This window comes from Oryctolagus cuniculus, chromosome 8, assembly GCF_964237555.1.
Source record: "Oryctolagus cuniculus chromosome 8, mOryCun1.1, whole genome shotgun sequence".
Classification (NCBI taxonomy): Eukaryota; Metazoa; Chordata; class Mammalia; order Lagomorpha; family Leporidae; genus Oryctolagus; species Oryctolagus cuniculus.
The window spans coordinates 116,924,073-116,941,897 of record NC_091439.1 but is presented as its reverse complement, the minus strand read 5'-3'; the positions used below and the strand labels follow the sequence as shown (position 1 = coordinate 116,941,897).

At 44.2% G+C, this 17,825-nt stretch overlaps 1 protein-coding gene across 3 annotated transcripts in view; it reads right to left on the bottom strand.

Moving 5' to 3' along the window:
- CSMD1 (CUB and Sushi multiple domains 1) overlaps positions 1-17,825 on the bottom strand; it is a 2,053,194-nt gene that overhangs the window by 229,619 nt on the left and 1,805,750 nt on the right. For all 3 annotated transcript variants that reach the window (XM_070047233.1, XM_070047234.1, XM_070047235.1), the window contains 5 exons: positions 15,069-15,185; positions 9,551-9,664; positions 7,982-8,077; positions 983-1,186; positions 37-161 (listed from right to left, as the gene is read on the bottom strand). In XM_070047233.1, coding sequence (XP_069903334.1) covers positions 37-161; positions 983-1,186; positions 7,982-8,077; positions 9,551-9,664; positions 15,069-15,185 — 656 coding nt within the window. The remainder of the gene's footprint in view (positions 1-36; positions 162-982; positions 1,187-7,981; positions 8,078-9,550; positions 9,665-15,068; positions 15,186-17,825) is intronic.

Below are 17,825 nucleotides of genomic sequence, written 5' to 3'. Positions count from 1 at the left end.
GGGGCCTGTTTCTGGCTCTGGCCTCTGCGGACTGACCTGGATCCCCGATCCCTCTGTAACTATGATCTTCCAGACGCAGTTGAGGTTGTTCCCGTAGGGCTCCGGGTAGCCAGGGGACAGGATTGTGCCTCTCCGCTGTGTGAAGTTGCCGCTGCAGGGGACTAAAGACAGAGCCGTATCAATGAGGATGGCACACAAGGAGGCGCCAGCACTGTGGGTTACAGGATACTGGGGGTTTTTCAGGGACCATGACACTGTAAATGGGACTAGTAGCCAGGGAACATGTAGGCTGTTTTCAGTTACAGTGGCAACGCAAGTGACTCCTATCTGTGATGCCATTAAGTTACAGATTTGGGCGTGCAAATACATCTTCTGAGGCTCTCACACCAACCACGGCATCTTGGAAGTGACTCTGTACAAGTTATGGCAGAGAATTATCTTCCACGTGCAGACACACCATCCCCGACCGTGCAGGTGGGGTTCCGAGGCAGTGCAGGGAGCCAGAGATGCTTACAATGCACAATGAATGCAGGTGCTAACACGAGTGTAGGAGCACATGAGGCAGATTAGCCAATCAGGCCCCCCCCCCCCCCGGCAGGCCGCTCTAGCTTACTGCTTTCCAAACATGCATCAGCACAGCCTCATTAGGAGGGCTTTACACAGAGTAAATCACTGTTATAACGAATTCCCCCCGATGAAATCATGTCATCCATCCGAGTTCAGAGCTGATGGCATACTTAATAAACAGTGGGCAGGAAAACATGTTTTATCCCAGTTAATCTGATGACCTGAGTTGTGAAACAATACTTTGTAGGGTTTGGCCGCTTCTCACATTATTTCAGGTAAAGGCAATTGCTTCCTAAAAGGTCCTAAGTGCAGTGGACTCAGGTGGTCTGGACAGGGGACTGAAAGCAGCACTGGGTACTGCTAATAGGATCTGACAGAGGCCTCGTGCAGTGACTGCCGCGTGGACCGCACTTACCCACGCAGCTCGGGATGGTGTCATTCCACTGGGCCAGGGCGTTGGGCACAGACTGGCAGCGGACGGCCGTGGAGCCCTGAAGGAGGTATCCCGGGTTGCACTCAAATCGGACGACAGAACCAGCCGAAAACTCAGAACCAATTCTCCTTCCGTATCTGGGCTCGGGGACAGAGCTGCACTGGGTGTCGCTGGTACGAGGCACGGCTAGAGGGAAAACAACCAACACGGCATCTGTATCTTCAGCAGAAGCCAAGGCACTGCCTTGGAAATACGTTGAGTCCAACAAGAGTCAGTGCCAACACAGAACCTCAAAACGCCCCCCACTGGAGGGGACAGCTCGGGGAACATCTTCCCGTCTACGGAATCCTCACATCCAGCGGAGGCCACCGAGCACTCTCATCCCAGCGGAGGAAACAAGCACGAGGAGAATTAGCGCCTCAGGAGGACGAGTGGATATGGAGGCAACGAAAACTAAGCACTCGAATCATCATTCTAGGGATAATGAGATGACTGAGAAGTCAAGGACCTCAGAGTCCTAGAGGCAAATAACACGACCCCTGCGATGTGATGAGAAAACTAGACATGGAACCACCATGTCGCCCAGCAATCTCATCTCTGAGTATCTGTCCAAAAGAACTGAAATCATAATCTCAACGACAGCTCTGCCCTTCCAGCTACATCGCAGCATTATTCACAAGAGCAAAGACACGGACATTCTGAATGTTCAACAGGGGCCAAGTGGACAAAGAAATGCGGTACGCATGCAATGTACTCCAACCCTAAAACGATGGAAATCTTTTTTTCATTTTTTTGAAAATTTTATTAATTTGTTTGAGATGTAGAGTTACAGAGAGACAGGGAGAGAGAGAGAGGTCTTCCATCCACTGGTTCATTCCCCAAATGGCCACAATGGCTGGAGCTAAGCTGATCTGAAGCCAAGAACCAGGAGATTCTTCCAGTTCCCCCACACGAGTGCAGGGTATAAGCACTTACACAATCTTCCATTGCCTTTCCAGGCCATAAGCAGAGAGCTGGATTGGAAGAGGAGCATCTGGGGCACAAACTGGCGCCCATATAGGATGCCAGCAGTGCAGATGCAGTCTTGGCCGACTGTGCCACAGTGCCAGCCCCAAAGATGGAAATCTTGCCATTTGCAACATGGATGAAACTCTAGGACACTATGTAGGGCGAACAAGCCAGCCACAGAAAGACAAATCCCGAAGGTTCCACGTATATAAAGAAATATAAAATAGCGGAACTCACAGAAGCAGAGACTATAATGGCAGGTACCGGGGTGGGGGAAGGAGAGAGGGGGCAGCTGGTGTTCACGGGGTACAAAGTTGCACTTACATGAACCTAGTAAGTTCCAGAGATCTGTTGCACAACATTAGGCCTACAGTTAACAAAACTACTGTGCACTTGTAAATTAAGCAAAAGATTAAGTTTCATGTTACTAGAGTAAAAAAAAAGATGGTACATACATAATGGGATACAAACAATATTCACTCTACATGGTAGGGAAGGAACTGAAAGGTAGCTTGGCTCCCACTACTGGAAGCAGAGCTGATGAGAAGACCTGGTCCATTCTCTCTCCCTGGTTGGGAGATGGGGGCTCCATCTCACATGTGGTGAGAGAGTTTAACAAAGCAAGTCACACACTGGCTGCATAAAAGAAAAAGCAAAGCACAGCCCTGCCCTGTGCTAGCTGCCAGGCACGGAGCTCAACAATGGCATTCTCCATAGACCAGTGTCGACATTAACATGAGGGTCATTCCTTGCAGCTTCAGCCCTGCTCTGTTCTTTCTCCAGCCTAGATACAATTTTAGATACCTAGTAACTGAAAGACCTCTTTGGTGGCATCACATCTACAGCAAAATTTCATTGTCATTATTCCTCCCCTGAGTGTCCTGAACTAGCCAGAATCCAGCCCTAGGCTCCCTCATTCTCTTTCTGAGACTTCTGAGGTTTGCCACTGCGTGGGTTCTCACTGGTGGAGGAAGTCAAACCCGAGTAGTGCCATGGGAGTTGTGTGTCATGTGTTTGTTGGTCTTGGGCATTGACAGGATATCACAACGCAGTGAGGGACGAGACAGTCACGTTGTGGGTGTGTTGAAACCGACCCCACAAGGCATGCTCTTAGCCAAAGTGTGCAGATGCTTCCCTTGGTGCGGAGGTCTGCAACGCCAGCCTCTTCTAAAACACAGCCTATTCTGTTTTGTCCTGAGGACAAAAGACAGTCTTGTCTGCATGATTCCCAGGATCCCATTCTTGGCTCTTGTATTTCTTCATTCACAAGCACAGCCCTTGGAGAGAACGTGCTGGTGGGCTCATCTTCTTTAAAAATAATCCTTCTGGCTGCGCCACGGCTTACTTGACTAATCCTCCACCTGCGGCACCGGCACCCTGGGTTCTAGTCCCGGTCGGGGCGCCGGATTCTGTCCCGGTTGCCCCTCTTCCAGTCCAGCTCTCTGCTGTGGCCCGGGAAGGCAGTGGAGGATGGCCCAAGTTCTTGGGCCCTGCACCCCATGGGAGACCAGGAGAAGCACCTGCCTCCTGGCTTTGGATTGGCACGGTGCGCCAGCCACAGTGTGCCGGCCATGGCGGCCATTTGGGGGGTGAACCAATGGAAAGGAAGACCTTTCTCTCTGTTTCTCTTTCTCACTGTCTAACTCTGCCTGTCAAAAAAGCTAATCCTTCTGCCATCGCACTGCCTTTTCCTAATGCATTGGCATCATTTTTGGTTTTAAATGATCTGAACAACAACAGACACGATTTGGGTAACTGCAGAGAAGGAACCAGTTCTAGAAGCCAGTGAATCTGGTTACTTTGATTAAACTACATTTCAATTCAGCGTTGAAATATTTTCCGTAACATGCAAAAGTTAATCAAGTTCTACATCATCTAACAGCTATAGTTGAATAAATTCATGATATATCATAATTGATTTTTTCTATAACTACAAGCAAACTACAGAACGAATATTGTATTCCATCTTAATAAAGAGTGGCTTAAAATTATATTTTTCACATTTGTATGTCCGAATATTTTGTTATAGTTTCAAGAGGGCATGAAAAAGAAATTCCCCTTGGAGCCTTCTACAATCATCTCAAGGGTGTTTTACAGAGATGAAGAATTTCTCCAATGGTAATTTTCCTACTCGTGCTGAATTCTTGGAAAGCACCCACTATCTGTGGCAGTTTCCACTTATCTAAGAGGCGTCAAGTGTAGCATCTATCGTTTGAATATTTCTAGGGTGTCACTGTCACTCTAGGCTCTCCAAGATGAGTGGGAGCACGGCCTCAAGGGCCAGTGGGCAGGAGCCACTGCTGCACCTTTCTGCACGAGGTCACAGTGTCCACTTGAAAGAAGGGCACAAGGCAGGAAGTCCTTGTGCATCGAATGAAATCAAAGACTGTGTCTCAGAGGAAGTGGTCTGGGGAGTGCAGAGAAAAGATCAGTGTGAGGTGTCAGAAAGAGGCAAAGGAGAAACCTGTGGGATGGACCCATCAACGCACATGTGGTGTCTGGGGAGAGACACAAGTGGGGCTCTGGGATCTTCCCTTGCAGTCAACCTGCCTCTCGCCCCTCCCCTGGACATTTCTGACACATCAGAGAGAAATTCCATTCTCTGTGGTAATCATCCTGTATACTGTAGTAAGTGCTTCAGACCACTGTGAAACAGAACTGGCGTCAGCCCAGTGGAAAAGTGAGCCGGGAATGGTGTCGTCCTGGACGGGAAGGGTGAGGAACAGGACTGACTGCCCACGCCACATGGGCAGCTGCAGAGCTGGGCTGCCCTCTGGGACTGCGGAAGAGGGAGAGCGGGAGGCAGGGTGCGTGACGCACAGCAGCCGAGGAAGAAGCAGATGTGTAATGGGATGTATCTGCTCACCATCCTACACCCCCACACGGGCTGGGCCAGCTCTGGGCTGCAGCCCTCTCCCGGCACCTGTGCCATGAACACCATGACAGCGTCGGCACTAAGAGGAACCTGAATGCAGGCAGGAGCGGCTTCCATGATCCTGGCGAGGCAGTTTCTTGTTCTGCGCAGTGGCTGAGGGACATTTTCGATGTCTCAGTGTCATTCCCCTCTAGTAGTTGAAAAATCTGGTTTGACAAGTTGCTGCCAGTCAACAAATTCAACTATGTATCACTGACTTGCAAACAAAATTCTATGCTGAAACTTCTTTGTGAAAACTGTGCATTTATATGCTCTTCATAAAAATGTGAGTTTGTAAGAAGCAAAAAGCCACGTAAGCCTTATGACTCATGCCACGTACAAGAAGAGACCACTAAGGAAAATCAACCCAGACGTGACTTGGCTCAGGAAGGACTCTCCATATCCTCATGCAGACTGAGAAAGGTGTCGACATTTCTAGCTCCGTTCATCTTCAAGAAGGCCTTTCGATGAACTATTCTACCATGAATGCTAGAGGGCAGGTCGTGGGCTGGCATTGTGGCGCGGACAGTGAAGTGCCCCTTGGGGGCTTGCATAGCTCACCCCAGTGCCTGGTATTGAGTCCCGCCTCTACTTCTGATCTAGCTTCCTACCGATACCCTTGGGAGAGAGCAGATAATGGCAAGTCAGTCTCCTCTCCCCCCACCTCCCGGCTCTTCTCCATCTTTATTTCAAAGGCAGAGTGACAGAGACAGGGACAGAGAGAGAGAGAGTCAGAGCTCTTCGGTCTGCTGGTGCGCTCCTAAAGTGGCTGCAAAGGCGGAAGCTGGCATCCAGGAACTCAGTCTGGAACACGGCTCTGCATGGGTGGCGACACATCGTCTTGCTGAGAAACCGATACCGAGGAGCAGGCAAGTGCCGTGTTACAGAGGGCCTTCCCAGGAGACCTGCAGTTCCAACTGGTGCTCTCTCCTCCCACGGGCTTTTCATGTAAAGCCTTCTACTCTCAAGTAAGGTGGGAAATGAAGATGTGAACAAGACCCAAGGAGGCCGACTCACAGGCTACATAGTAGGAGTCTGTTAGCATCCCTTTACCCTTCTGGATCCACAAGTCCAGAAAGACAGCAACATCAGCATAATTAACATTTTTCCTGCACCCCTGCCCAGGAAGACATGGCGGGGCAGGGGCCCACGGGTCAGAGACTGAGTTCTTTGTACACCTGTGGTCACCGACAGCCTTCTGCACCCTGACACTGCACCCATATGTTTCATGCAAGATTCCAGCAGCAGTGCTGGCATTGTTTGTTAACAGGGTTAGTGCTCCTGTAAGCATGGGAGTCTGTGTGGTTCTAAGCTTGCAAGTGTGTGCGGGAACAATATTCAGACAAAGTTAATGCAGTGGTGGACCAATAACGTCTAGTCTTCAACCTAACTGCTATCTTTCAAGAAGCAATGTTTCAATTTAGCTTTTCTTGGTCATTGAAAATGATCCTTGTGCTAGTAAATGACTTAAAAATTGCATTCATGATCCTAGTTTCTTTTGTTCAAAGTATTCAGATTTGATTAAAAAAATAAGTTTTTGTATAAGCTTACCAGTAGAAACAAAATAAGATATATTGGGACTTATAAAATATTGAAGATGTTGAAGTCATTATGTATTTTTAAGTGCAAGGAAAATAGGTTCCTTCTATAAATGATTTTTTCTTTCCACTTTTCTGTATTTTATGTATTTCAATTATTACGCATTTTTCTAAGTAAGGAAACATTTCTAAAAGCATGCCTTCTGAGGGTAGCATTAGGAGATAGGCTAGACGTTGGTTCATTTACATGAAATATTTTCTCTCATGGATTTTCTGATCTTTATCAAAAACCAGAGGCAGCTGATGCCAGCCACTTGGAGCTTTCTAGGAGAAAACCGTCCTCCACGTCCAGCAGCCCTCTTTCTATGTCACCCTAACTGTGCTCTGTGCGTCTGCTTAGGCAAAGCACTATGCGATTTATATGCAGGAAACTGGGACTGGTAAGAGGCGTTTCACCGAGGTTGGCCACTCTCCAACGATGCTTATTTTTAATACTCGTTAATTATTTACATCTTAATTCCGTGAAATATGACATATAACCCAACGACATCACCGCTTTTACTTTTATAGCCTCATCGTTCAATCCACTGCCCCTTGAATGAGCTATAGATTTTGCCTCCCTATTGGTGGCAAATAATCAATCTCACCCTTCCCGTTACCCTTTACCTCATCTTTTGGCTGAAAACTGGAGAGTTTGTACAGTGAAATATTTTGAGAGCATGCTTTTACGAGGTAAAATTATTACAAATGATCTGTAAAAAACATGACATTGTTATTCTACATAATTCCTTAAAAAACTAGGTGCTCAAAAACAGCTTCTGTAGAAGTTTCCATTAAGGGAAAGACACTGCTATAAGGAGCGATTCCAGCCCAGTTCTGAAGAAGAAAGTTGAGTAGGTCTGGCCCTGAGCAAACTGGTGCCTAGGAAACCCACGCACTGCTTCTCAGCTGTGAGCAGACAGTTTCTCCCCGCAGACGCTAGCCCCTTGCGGTCCCTGGCGGCTCTGTCACACACGGCCGCACAGACACCTGCTGTGCCCCTGGTGCTCAGTGTCTGCCGGTCCTTTCAGGGGCACGTGATGGACATGCAACACAGAGGCGCAGAACAGCAGAGGACAGATTCTTCCTCCCCACGACTTCTGAGCAGTCTCAGATTAGCACTGATCAGGTGTCAAATTCAAAATCCAGTGTAAAGATGAAGCGGTGCCAGAAGTTAACAAAATAAAAGCAAACTGCTAGGTAACTAGGGCGACTGATAGATGCACGAGTGATACTTCGTACTTTGGTTTTCATTCAATTGTGCTTTACGCTAGTATTTTTTACACAAGACACATAACTGTGCAAGGCACTATAAATGCATTTGGGTGACCGGTCGCAAGGATGGAGACCACTGTGACTGTGAAACATCTCACTTGGATGCAACACGAAAGCATTTCTGCAAGTCAGTTTGCAGCGCCTTAACTGGAAGAAGGGCGGGGAGTGGCCAGCAGGGGGCGGCAGGGACTGCAAAGCCAGGCTCACCTTGGTAAACGAAGTGGAAGCCCCGCGCAGATGCCCCACTCTTGGCGCTGAATCGCAGCAGAATTTGATTTGATGTTGCCAACGGCAGCGTTTCACCTAGAATTAGAAACAGAGTGAACAACCTGCATCTAGAAGCCGCACCGTGCTGCAGCAGAAAGGAGGATTTTGGTAAATAAATATCAACCTGAAATTTCATATTTAACTTTTGAACTTAACAACAACAATTACTTTGCTTTGGGGTTGACGACCCAAAATGTGTTTATCAAGATTTTAAAAACTATAATTGACTGTGAATTCTATAATTACTATCTACTTTTGAAGAAAACAGTAGCAGGACTATTAGCTCAAAATATAATATATTATTTCTAAATGCATGTGGAAAACAAACAAAAGTTCATTTGATGCAAATATTATTGAAATCCATGAACACGAACGATGGTCATCAGAAAGGTCATGGGCCCTGCACTGTTTGAAGTCCCCATGTCCAGGAGACAGCGGTCCAAGCGCTGGGTGAATTATTCACTTGGTGTCAACTTAATTTGGTAATGACTAAGTAGGATTTTACATAAAAACTGAAAAATGTCTCTGAAACCAAAACTGTAAAAAAAAAAATTACAGGATTCAGAATAAAGCCTCCAGATGTGTATTTTTAACCCTTTAATGCACACATAGCACTCTGTGTGGCAGTGCTGAGAGCTGGTTCCTACATTTCAGCAGGTTAAAAATGTGTATTCTGTGATGCCTTCCTAAACACAATTGCCTCGGGTATCGGCAGAAAATAACACCACACTGGTGTTCAGATTTTTGGATAACGTTGAAAAAATGAAAAATAATCAAACCTTTGCCTTAGCTGAAGTTGTGGTGCACACAGCACCACCTGGCAAATTTTCTCAGTGAATGGAAGCACACAGCAGGTGTACAAGGAGGAGCTGCAGCACTGGCCAAGGGCGGAGCTAAGTACTCTGTGCTACACTAACCTAGCACAGCACCACCCAGCACAAACCTACTGCTGCTGATATTCATTTATGTGTTTCATAAGGAAACACTTAGATGTGTCACTTTAAATGAAAACAAGTTGTGAAATAATGTCCCATGTTTCATGAGGTCTCATGTATGTTTACATGCGTATGCATGTGTATGGATATATGCATACACATGTACACACATACTTGTGTTAGCAGGTATTGGGTTTCCACATGTCTATATTTGTAGGGTTAGGATGACTGAGACCAAAATGTTAATTGTCTTTATCTCCAGGAGGAAGATCAAGAAATACAGAATAGAAGATAACAAAAAAGAGAGTTTATTGACTCTTCATTTTTGTGGCATTTGCTTCTTTTATTGAGATGATTATTATATTCTTCGAAATCTTAGAAAGTAAAGTGATGAAAGCAGGTGGCTTTACACATTTGAAATATTTCGTTTAAAATAAAATTTTACTAACACAATTGAAAATTCAAAGATGATTAAATTTCTCATTCATCAAAAAGAGAGAAAGAAAGAGGCAAGTTTAAAATCAATCAACCAAGTAGCCCAAAGGGAATTACAGACAAAATTCCAGGCATTTACCGGAGTGAGAGCCGGAGAGGGAGCTGAGCAGCCTGGCCTGCGGATGAGTTCCGTCAAACAGCTCAGCCAGGTCGTTGAGGGCTGTCTGGAAGTAGGCAAACTGTCCAAACACCACTGCAAAACACGGGGAGGCCGGCACAACGGGCTTTTACAAAGTAAACTGAAATGCGGATGACGGCTTGTACTGCCTGTTTATCAATTCCCCTGGGTGACCCCACCCTAGGGATACTCTGGAAAAAAATTACTGATATATTTTCTCTGCTATTGGTACTTAATAATAGGAGAAAACTATTTTTTTTTTTTAAATCTTGAATCAAAGTTTATTTGGGCTAATTCAGCCTCTGTACTAAATGATTACTCTGGCCCAAAGCAGCCTCTAGACACAGTACACTGTGGCAACTGTAACCCAGCCTAAGAAGGGACCCTTGCAACCAAGCAAAGGAGGCACAGCTAACGCTGCCACTGCATGGCCAGCCAATCAGAGGCCGAAAGCCAGCAAACCTAACCGTACAAGGCCCGGCTGACTGCAGCCAATCACGCGTCTTCTCTTGACACTTCCTTGCCCCTGACTATAAATATGGCCCGTGCTATGGGGCTGGATGGTTTTGAACCATCTTTGGACTGGATGCTGCTCACGTCTAGAACACTTTTCCTGCTCGAGAAAACTGAAATTTACCTAGTCTGTTTTTAACACTGTATAACTGGAAATTTTTTTCTTTTAATAAATATGACACCATTAGTGGAAAACTATAAAGATACACCATTTAGTTTTGAATGATTAGTGACATTTTATTCAATGAAAAGTAAGCATAGGGCTCAAACTGCATTATAAATTTTGTAAAGAATCTAGAATTTTTTCAAAAACTTATTACAATGCCATATACAAATTTATTTTAACTCGGTCATGTACTCAGTTCAGCAACATATGAAAGGAATTGTTTATTGTGATTCTGTTTTATAATTTTATTTTTCTTTTAAATTATTTAAGTTATTTGCACATCGCTCCAGATAAATCATAATCACACATTGTCCAACTTTAAGTTTAGTCAGTGTTTCTGTATTAGATAACAGAGATGGCCTTTACAATATGTAGAAAATTTGTGGTTTAGCATCCATTTATAAGCAATGGGCAACTAATGCTCCCCTCATTTATGTGTAAAGTTTGCACTAGAATCACTCTAAATCAGGCTGAATAAGAAGCGTGATATCAGTTTTATGTGTCAGAATTCTAACGGAAATAATGTGTACAATGGAGGCAATCTAGCTACGACTGTTTCTCTGTATGTGTGCATACATGTATAGATAGTAAGTGCACACATATGCGTAAGTGTGTCATCTAAGACTTTACAATTCCCTGGGAGAAACACAAGGGGGCACGTGGGCAAAGCCGATTTTCACAACGTAATGTGCTCTAAAAGCCCGTGGTCCAGAGGTTCCAGAGGAAGAGGGCTTGAAGCTCCCTCCCCAAACCTTCTCATACAATTCTTCCCTGCCCACAACCTTCACAAATTAATTAAAGTTCTGGCATGCTGGGGGCCAAGTGCCTGGGTCTTTTAATTACAGTATAAGTGAAACCGATATACAGAATTCTTATTTTTCTTCAGGAAACATTAGGCAACCACCAACTTTATGCTAGAAACTAATAAAGGAATTAAGAAGATGGTGGCTGTGTCCCAGGGCTCACACAGGATGCATGCAGCAGTATCCCTCAACAAATAAGGATTGAGCAGCCACGGCACACTGAGTTCATTCTGGAGAGAGACCCGGAGCCTCTCTGGACAGCTCTCTGGAGCTGAGCTCCAGCCATGGCTGACATTCACTCAAGAGAAGAGGAGCAGGCTCACGAGAGAGAAGCTGTGCTCATGGATGGTCCTGCCACTACCAGGAGTGAGGAGATCGTGACAAAGAGCACAAAATACGACTTTTGGGGAAAGGCGTTAAGCTACAGGAGTGGTTATTTCCAGTGCTGGGAAAAGTTGCTGTTTCATGGGGAGAGACAACATCACAGCCAGTTCTTCAAGGATGAGAATTTAAACACTTTGTTTGTGTCAGAATGGAACATCAGGGAATGATTCCAGCAGGAGCACATAGCAAAATGTTGGAAGTACCAAGTGTGGCCAGTAGTTTGGTTTGACTAACAGTCCCTGGAGTTGGGGAGGGATGGAGACTGGGTTGCAAAGGCCCCGAAAGGCCAGATCCAAACACACGGTTTGTGCTCTGAACATGTTTATCAAGGTGTTAACATGATCAGACTGCTGCTTTAGAAAGAACACTGTGTGGATGCTTTTGGATGAAAACAGAGAAAATGAGGAGGTCTGTTGACTTGTCTTCAGCATCACATGACCAGAACAGCTCGAAGCCCTTCCTACCTAGTAATGGCCACAGCAACTCATGTGCCATACACACCACACAGCAAGCATGGAAGGGGCACGGGCTGCTTTCTGCTTACAGTGTGTGCCACACTGTTGCACACTTGTTTCACTAATCAAGTAATTTTCTAGGAATAAGTAAGGGAGAGGCTGAAGACAGTAAAAGACATTAGGGACTGTCAATTATTTCTCCTTTAGATAGAATACGTCTGTGTCACTGAACCTTTCAGATTAGGAAGTGACAACCAAAATTTAGATTTGGGGTGCAGCATTGCTCTCCTGAATACCATAACTGCATTGTGATAACAACAGAATTTTGCAATAAAATCATAGAATACTGCTGTTATATTCCACTGACATAAATATATTTTCTCTTAAACTCATAAAAAATAGAAAAATTAGTGACAAAGTAATTGGAGGAATGCTGGTGAGCAATGAGGTGAAAAAAAGAAAGTTTTTCATTTAAATATAGAATTAAGCCTGAGGTGGGAGAACTGGGTCCAGCACAGAAAGTTGGAATCTTAAGAACAGCTCTTATTTTGGGGGGGAGCTGCTTAGAACAGAGGGATACCTGTGAGCCCCCGCTTTGTTCCCTGAAAACAACAGAGTGTTTGTCATTCGTTCACTCTGCCACTGGGGGGCCTTGCCCTCTGCACCGGCATCTGTCAGGCCTCAGGTGTGATGCCCTCTAGTGGGCAAACCAATAGGACACTGCCCTGTCCTGAACATCACCCCTTCTTTATTGTTTTAAACTTATTTTTATGATGGTTCTCTTTTTTCCCCAAAGAAACCTTTTACTTAAGGAATACAAACTTCATGCATTTCATAAGCACGACTTTAGGAATACAGTTATTCTCTCCACCATACCCACCCTCCCACCCACTCTCTCAACACCTCCTCCTCCCTCTCCCATTCCCAATCCCATTCTCCACTAAGATCCATTTTCAATTAACTTTATACACAGAAGATCAACTCTATAAAGAGTTCAACAATTTGCACGAAAAAAAAAAAAAAAAAAACCTGTTCCTCAATAGTTGAGACAAGGGCTGTTAAAAGTCATTGCATCTTGAAGATAACTTCAGTTTTTTTTTTTTTTTGAGAAACTTAATTAACTTTAAAGAAGCACTCAAGAATGATACATCTTTTGTGAGCAACTATATATAACTATAATTCATGAGACATAAGACCTCCATTAATACATTAAAAGAACTAAGTCCATGAGAACAATTTTTATCATTAATTAAAGAAGCACCTAAGAAAACAAGCCATGGAATTGGACATTCTGGCATGATTAAAACTTATGGGACATAAGAATATCCTCCACATAATACACTAAAATGAAATAAATCTTTGAGAACAAGTTTTACTGTTAGCTCACAGAATATAACTCTTTGAGGACAGAGGTCCTGCAAAGGGAGTTAGTGCACAGTGAGTCTTACTGATGATTTAACAATCAACATCTTTATCTATGATGTCAGTGATCACCTGAGGCTTTTGATATGAGCTGCCCAGGCTATGGAAGTTTTTTGAATCCACAAACTCCATCAGTATTTAGACAGGTCCATAAACAAAGTGGAAGTTCTCTCCTCCCTTCAAAGAAAAGTACATCCTCCTTTGGTGGCCACTTCTTTCCACTGGGGTCTCACTGAGATCCTTCATGTAGGACATTTTTTGCCACAGTGTCATAACTTTCTATGCCTGAAATGCTCTCATGGGCATTTCAGCCAGACCAGAAAGCCTTGGGGCTGTTTCTGAGGTCAGAGTGCTATTTAAAGCGATTGTCATTCTATGAGTCTTCTGTGTGGACTGCTTCCACGTTGGAGCATTCACTCCTTTTTAATTCTATATTATTATTACCAGTTAATCCTATTTATATGATCACTGTAACACTCAATCCTATCTATATGATCACTTTAACTCTTAGAATGCTATTTTTACTATCCAGCTTAAGGGGATTTGGGGTCCCATGGCAAGTTTTTAAACTGTACCCTTAGAAGTAAGTCCACAGGAATGCATACAGAAGCATACAACTTTAAGAACATGGTAATTCTTCCCATCATGCCTGCCCTTCCACCCACATTCTCAACTCTCTTCCTGCTCCCTTTCTTATTCATGCTCTTATTTTTTACTAAGATCTATTTTCAATTAACTTTATGCACATATGATTAACTCTTGAAAACCAACCCAGGTAAGCAGCTAAGTGGAGTGGTATCAACAGGCACCATGGGCTGCCAACAGCATGCTGTGTAAACACCCAAGGCCAAAATAAGTGCTCAAGCCTGGAAGTCAGGAGGGGGTGTTAGCGCACAGTGGGGCTCCAAGGACATCCTTCCTCTCCCACAGGCAAGTTTCTTACCCAGCCAGGAACTCTCTGTGGCACACTTGCGCTTCCCTGAATGTTCCTCTCAAATGAATCTTACATTAGAAACGTCATCTAAGTGGGTTTGAAATGTAAAGACAAAGTTTTTGCATATGTAGGGTTTTTAATTGTATGGCTGGAGGAGGGGAAATAATATATGATTTTTGAAACTATTATCTGCTTCACCCCAGAAAAGAATTCAACAGGAGGCAAATTTTCCTGGCCAGCAGCGAGAGCAGGCATTGGGCAGACAAGGTGCAGAGGTACCACGCAGGCCCCTCTGGCAGAGAAGTCATTCTGGAGAGCAGTCCCAGTGGGGAGCACGGTGAAGGGGTCCAGGGCCTGAGGCTGCCCCAGGCAACACAGTCAGGACTCCCCCTTGGGATCCCCCCGCTGGGAAGTGACTCACAGATGCAGGAACCTCTACCAGACTCCCTCACTGAATGCCACGCCCACTCTGCACAGGGAGATGAACAGCCTCCTCCCAACCCACACATTACCTTGCAACCTTCCTTTTACAAAACCAGCTGGAGGGCTGATTTGTGAAGGAGGAAGAAAGAACAAAGCCCAATTACTGATTGTTCTGGGTCAGACTCCAGAAGGGAATCCCAGCATGTTCTCTCTCACCTGCAGTGGGCCTCATCTAGGGTTTAGGAAGCCAGTGACTTCACTGGAGTTCACATTCTTTACCAATATTTTATTCTATTCAGAGCTGGAACATTGGTGTAGTGAATGACAGTAAATCAACACTGAAGGAAATACAATGACTTAAAATAAAAGAAAGTCTTACCAAATTCCTTTGGTACAGTTATGGAATAAAGGCATATTTGGCCAGCTGTGTAATTATGAGGGTAGTTTGGAGACAGAACTACCCCTTCTGATCCTGTGTACTGGCCTCCACAGGGAGCTGAAAAGGAAACCATCCAAGTATTAGGTACGCGTTTGCTCTAGCTTTCCTTCTCATAGATTCAGCAAGAAAGCATGTGGATATCTACAAACACTTCTGGTGTCTCTTTCTATAAATGCAGTTTCAAGCTGAAGGAACTCATCTTGTTAGAGAACCAGGGCAGATAAAATGATGGGAGTTATATGGACATCTTAGTGTGTGCGTGTCGGCGCTCACACATGTTTGTGCATGGATGTCAGAGTATTTGGATATCTGCATATTTTATCATGTCTTTATGTCTGTATGTGTATTTGTGTGTATATGTGCATTGTGTGTACCTGTGTGTATGTGCATGTGTGCATGTGTCTATGAGTGTGTATATGTGTGCAGATGTGTTTCTTGGTTTTTTACCCTTCATTATCTTATAAAAAACTTCAGTACAGCTTTTCTTGAGAAAACTTGTACACATGTTCAAAACACATTTTGATGTATCGGGTGATAGCCATCCCGTTAAATCCCAGCCATTTGATATTCAGTTTTTCAATTAAATTTCCAGTATTTCAACATCTCATATTTTTATACAAAGTGGGTCAGAGTCGGCTCGTGTATTAGATTATAGACTGGTGACCTGGACAGGCGTCCCTCACTGCCGGCACCCTGCACCCACACCTGTCGCTGGCCTCATTACAGTCCCTGTCCAGGTGCACCTGTAGTGAATTGTATTCAGAAGAATTTCAGTACTGGAAAAAGTCTACATTCCAAGAGCTCATTTCTTCTTGATATGGCAGTTTTCAAGCACAAAGAAAACAGAAATTAGAGGTATTGTGTTTAATCCTTTGAATATTAATTAGCACACTGTTAAATCCTACTTGATGGACTGAACACTCTCCATGATTTCTAAACCCCCTTAGAGTTCGTTAATGCTAATTCTAAGGCACTTCTTGAATGATTTGTCAAGTGTGTCCGTGATTTGTCAAGAGATTTCCCAAATCCATGCATACCATGGCTTGGGAAGTATTAAGTCATATTCTAAAGGTCAAAGGAAAATAGCTTAGACAGCTGACAGCTTTGATCTGTTTATGATCAACTAGTAGACATTTCACTTACCTAAACTAAGCACAGCCTTCATTCTTATGTTTAATTCAGAATTCATTTATCACCCTAAAGCACACTGTACTTTCTTACAATTTTAAATAGGAAAATTGTGTTTCCAGTTGCAGATGCTAGAGATTTCTTTAGGCTAAATTCCAGAGGGGGAGGATTCCAGCGACATGCAGGAAGACGCCCTCGGTCAGTGCGGCCGCAGCACTGATTTCTCTCTCCCACCAACCACACCATTTCAGAATTAGCCCTTCCCTTTCCTTAAAACACTGAAAATTCAACTTTTTAGAAATGAGAACAGATTCTTGAATGGAAATCCATTTTCTTTTTGCCCAGTCATAGAAAGCAACCAAATCATTTTGCAAAGACCCTTCTTTCAGCTCAAAAATTCGTCCGTTTCAGATTTTAAACAAGAGGGCTGCAAGAAAACTGGAATGAATCACCACAGGGCCAACATTTTAATGCCCCAATTATTAGAGATGGGCATCTTCTTTTTCTTAAAATGTAACTATCATGTCTCACCTTGTTTAATGATAAGACAAAACACATTACTTTATGATAGCACTAAAATCAACCAGGGAGGGAATGGAGGAACACTGGCCTGGTGTCTTTGGTGGCATTGATGAATTGTGATTATGAGGGTACCTTCTTACTCAGGCTTAGAGACAGGCACTCAAACCATATAGCACGTTTCCGACGCATTAAGTGTTCTTGAACTTGTGTAAAATATGTAGAGAACTTTTTTTTATTGCTAAGTATTCTGTCCATGTTATGTTGTTAATCTATGAAACCAGCATGTTAGAAATTACTTTACATTAACGTGATAACAGAAGAAAAATATGTGCTTCCTGCCTTGGTAATTGATATTGAACGAATTATTTCTTAAGTGAAGAAAGATGTGCAGAGGCATTCATTGCAGATGGTAATAAGAGCTTCCTAATCCATTTGGTTAATTGGAACGTATAGCTCATATTTAAAGGCAGGCAAATCCAATCAAATTTAATGAACAAACAAACAAACAAGAACCTCCTGCCAACAGAAGCCATGCTGATCCATGAAGGAGCTCTGTGCTTTCCCATCTTGGTTCCAATTATTCTACAGAAAACCTCAAGGAGCAAGAACTGCAGGCAACGGATGAACAGGCACGGAAAGCTTGTGCTGTGCACCTGAGGTAACCTGCTCCAACATGCACCCACTGGGGCCCTTTCGAAAGGGCTAAAACAGAGCAACGGCCTGCGGCTTCGCTTGGGGATCTGAGGGTTCACAGGCACTGATTCATGTGCAAATGTGCTGAGTCACCCCCACAGGCCTGCGGGACCCTTCTCCTCGGCTACTCCGTGGGGTATCAGGGAAGAAGCAGCCAGGGGTCTGTGACCTATGCCCTTGGTGATCTAAACAGAGACTCCCTAAGTTTTCAGACAAGGAAAAATAAACTATCTCTACTATATTCATTTCCCCAGTGTGGCCTCATTTTGTGGTGTTTTTATCGTGGCTGAAGTATTACTACTCCCCCATACATTCAAATGGTATTTGAGTTTATGACAAACCAAGATCCTTTAG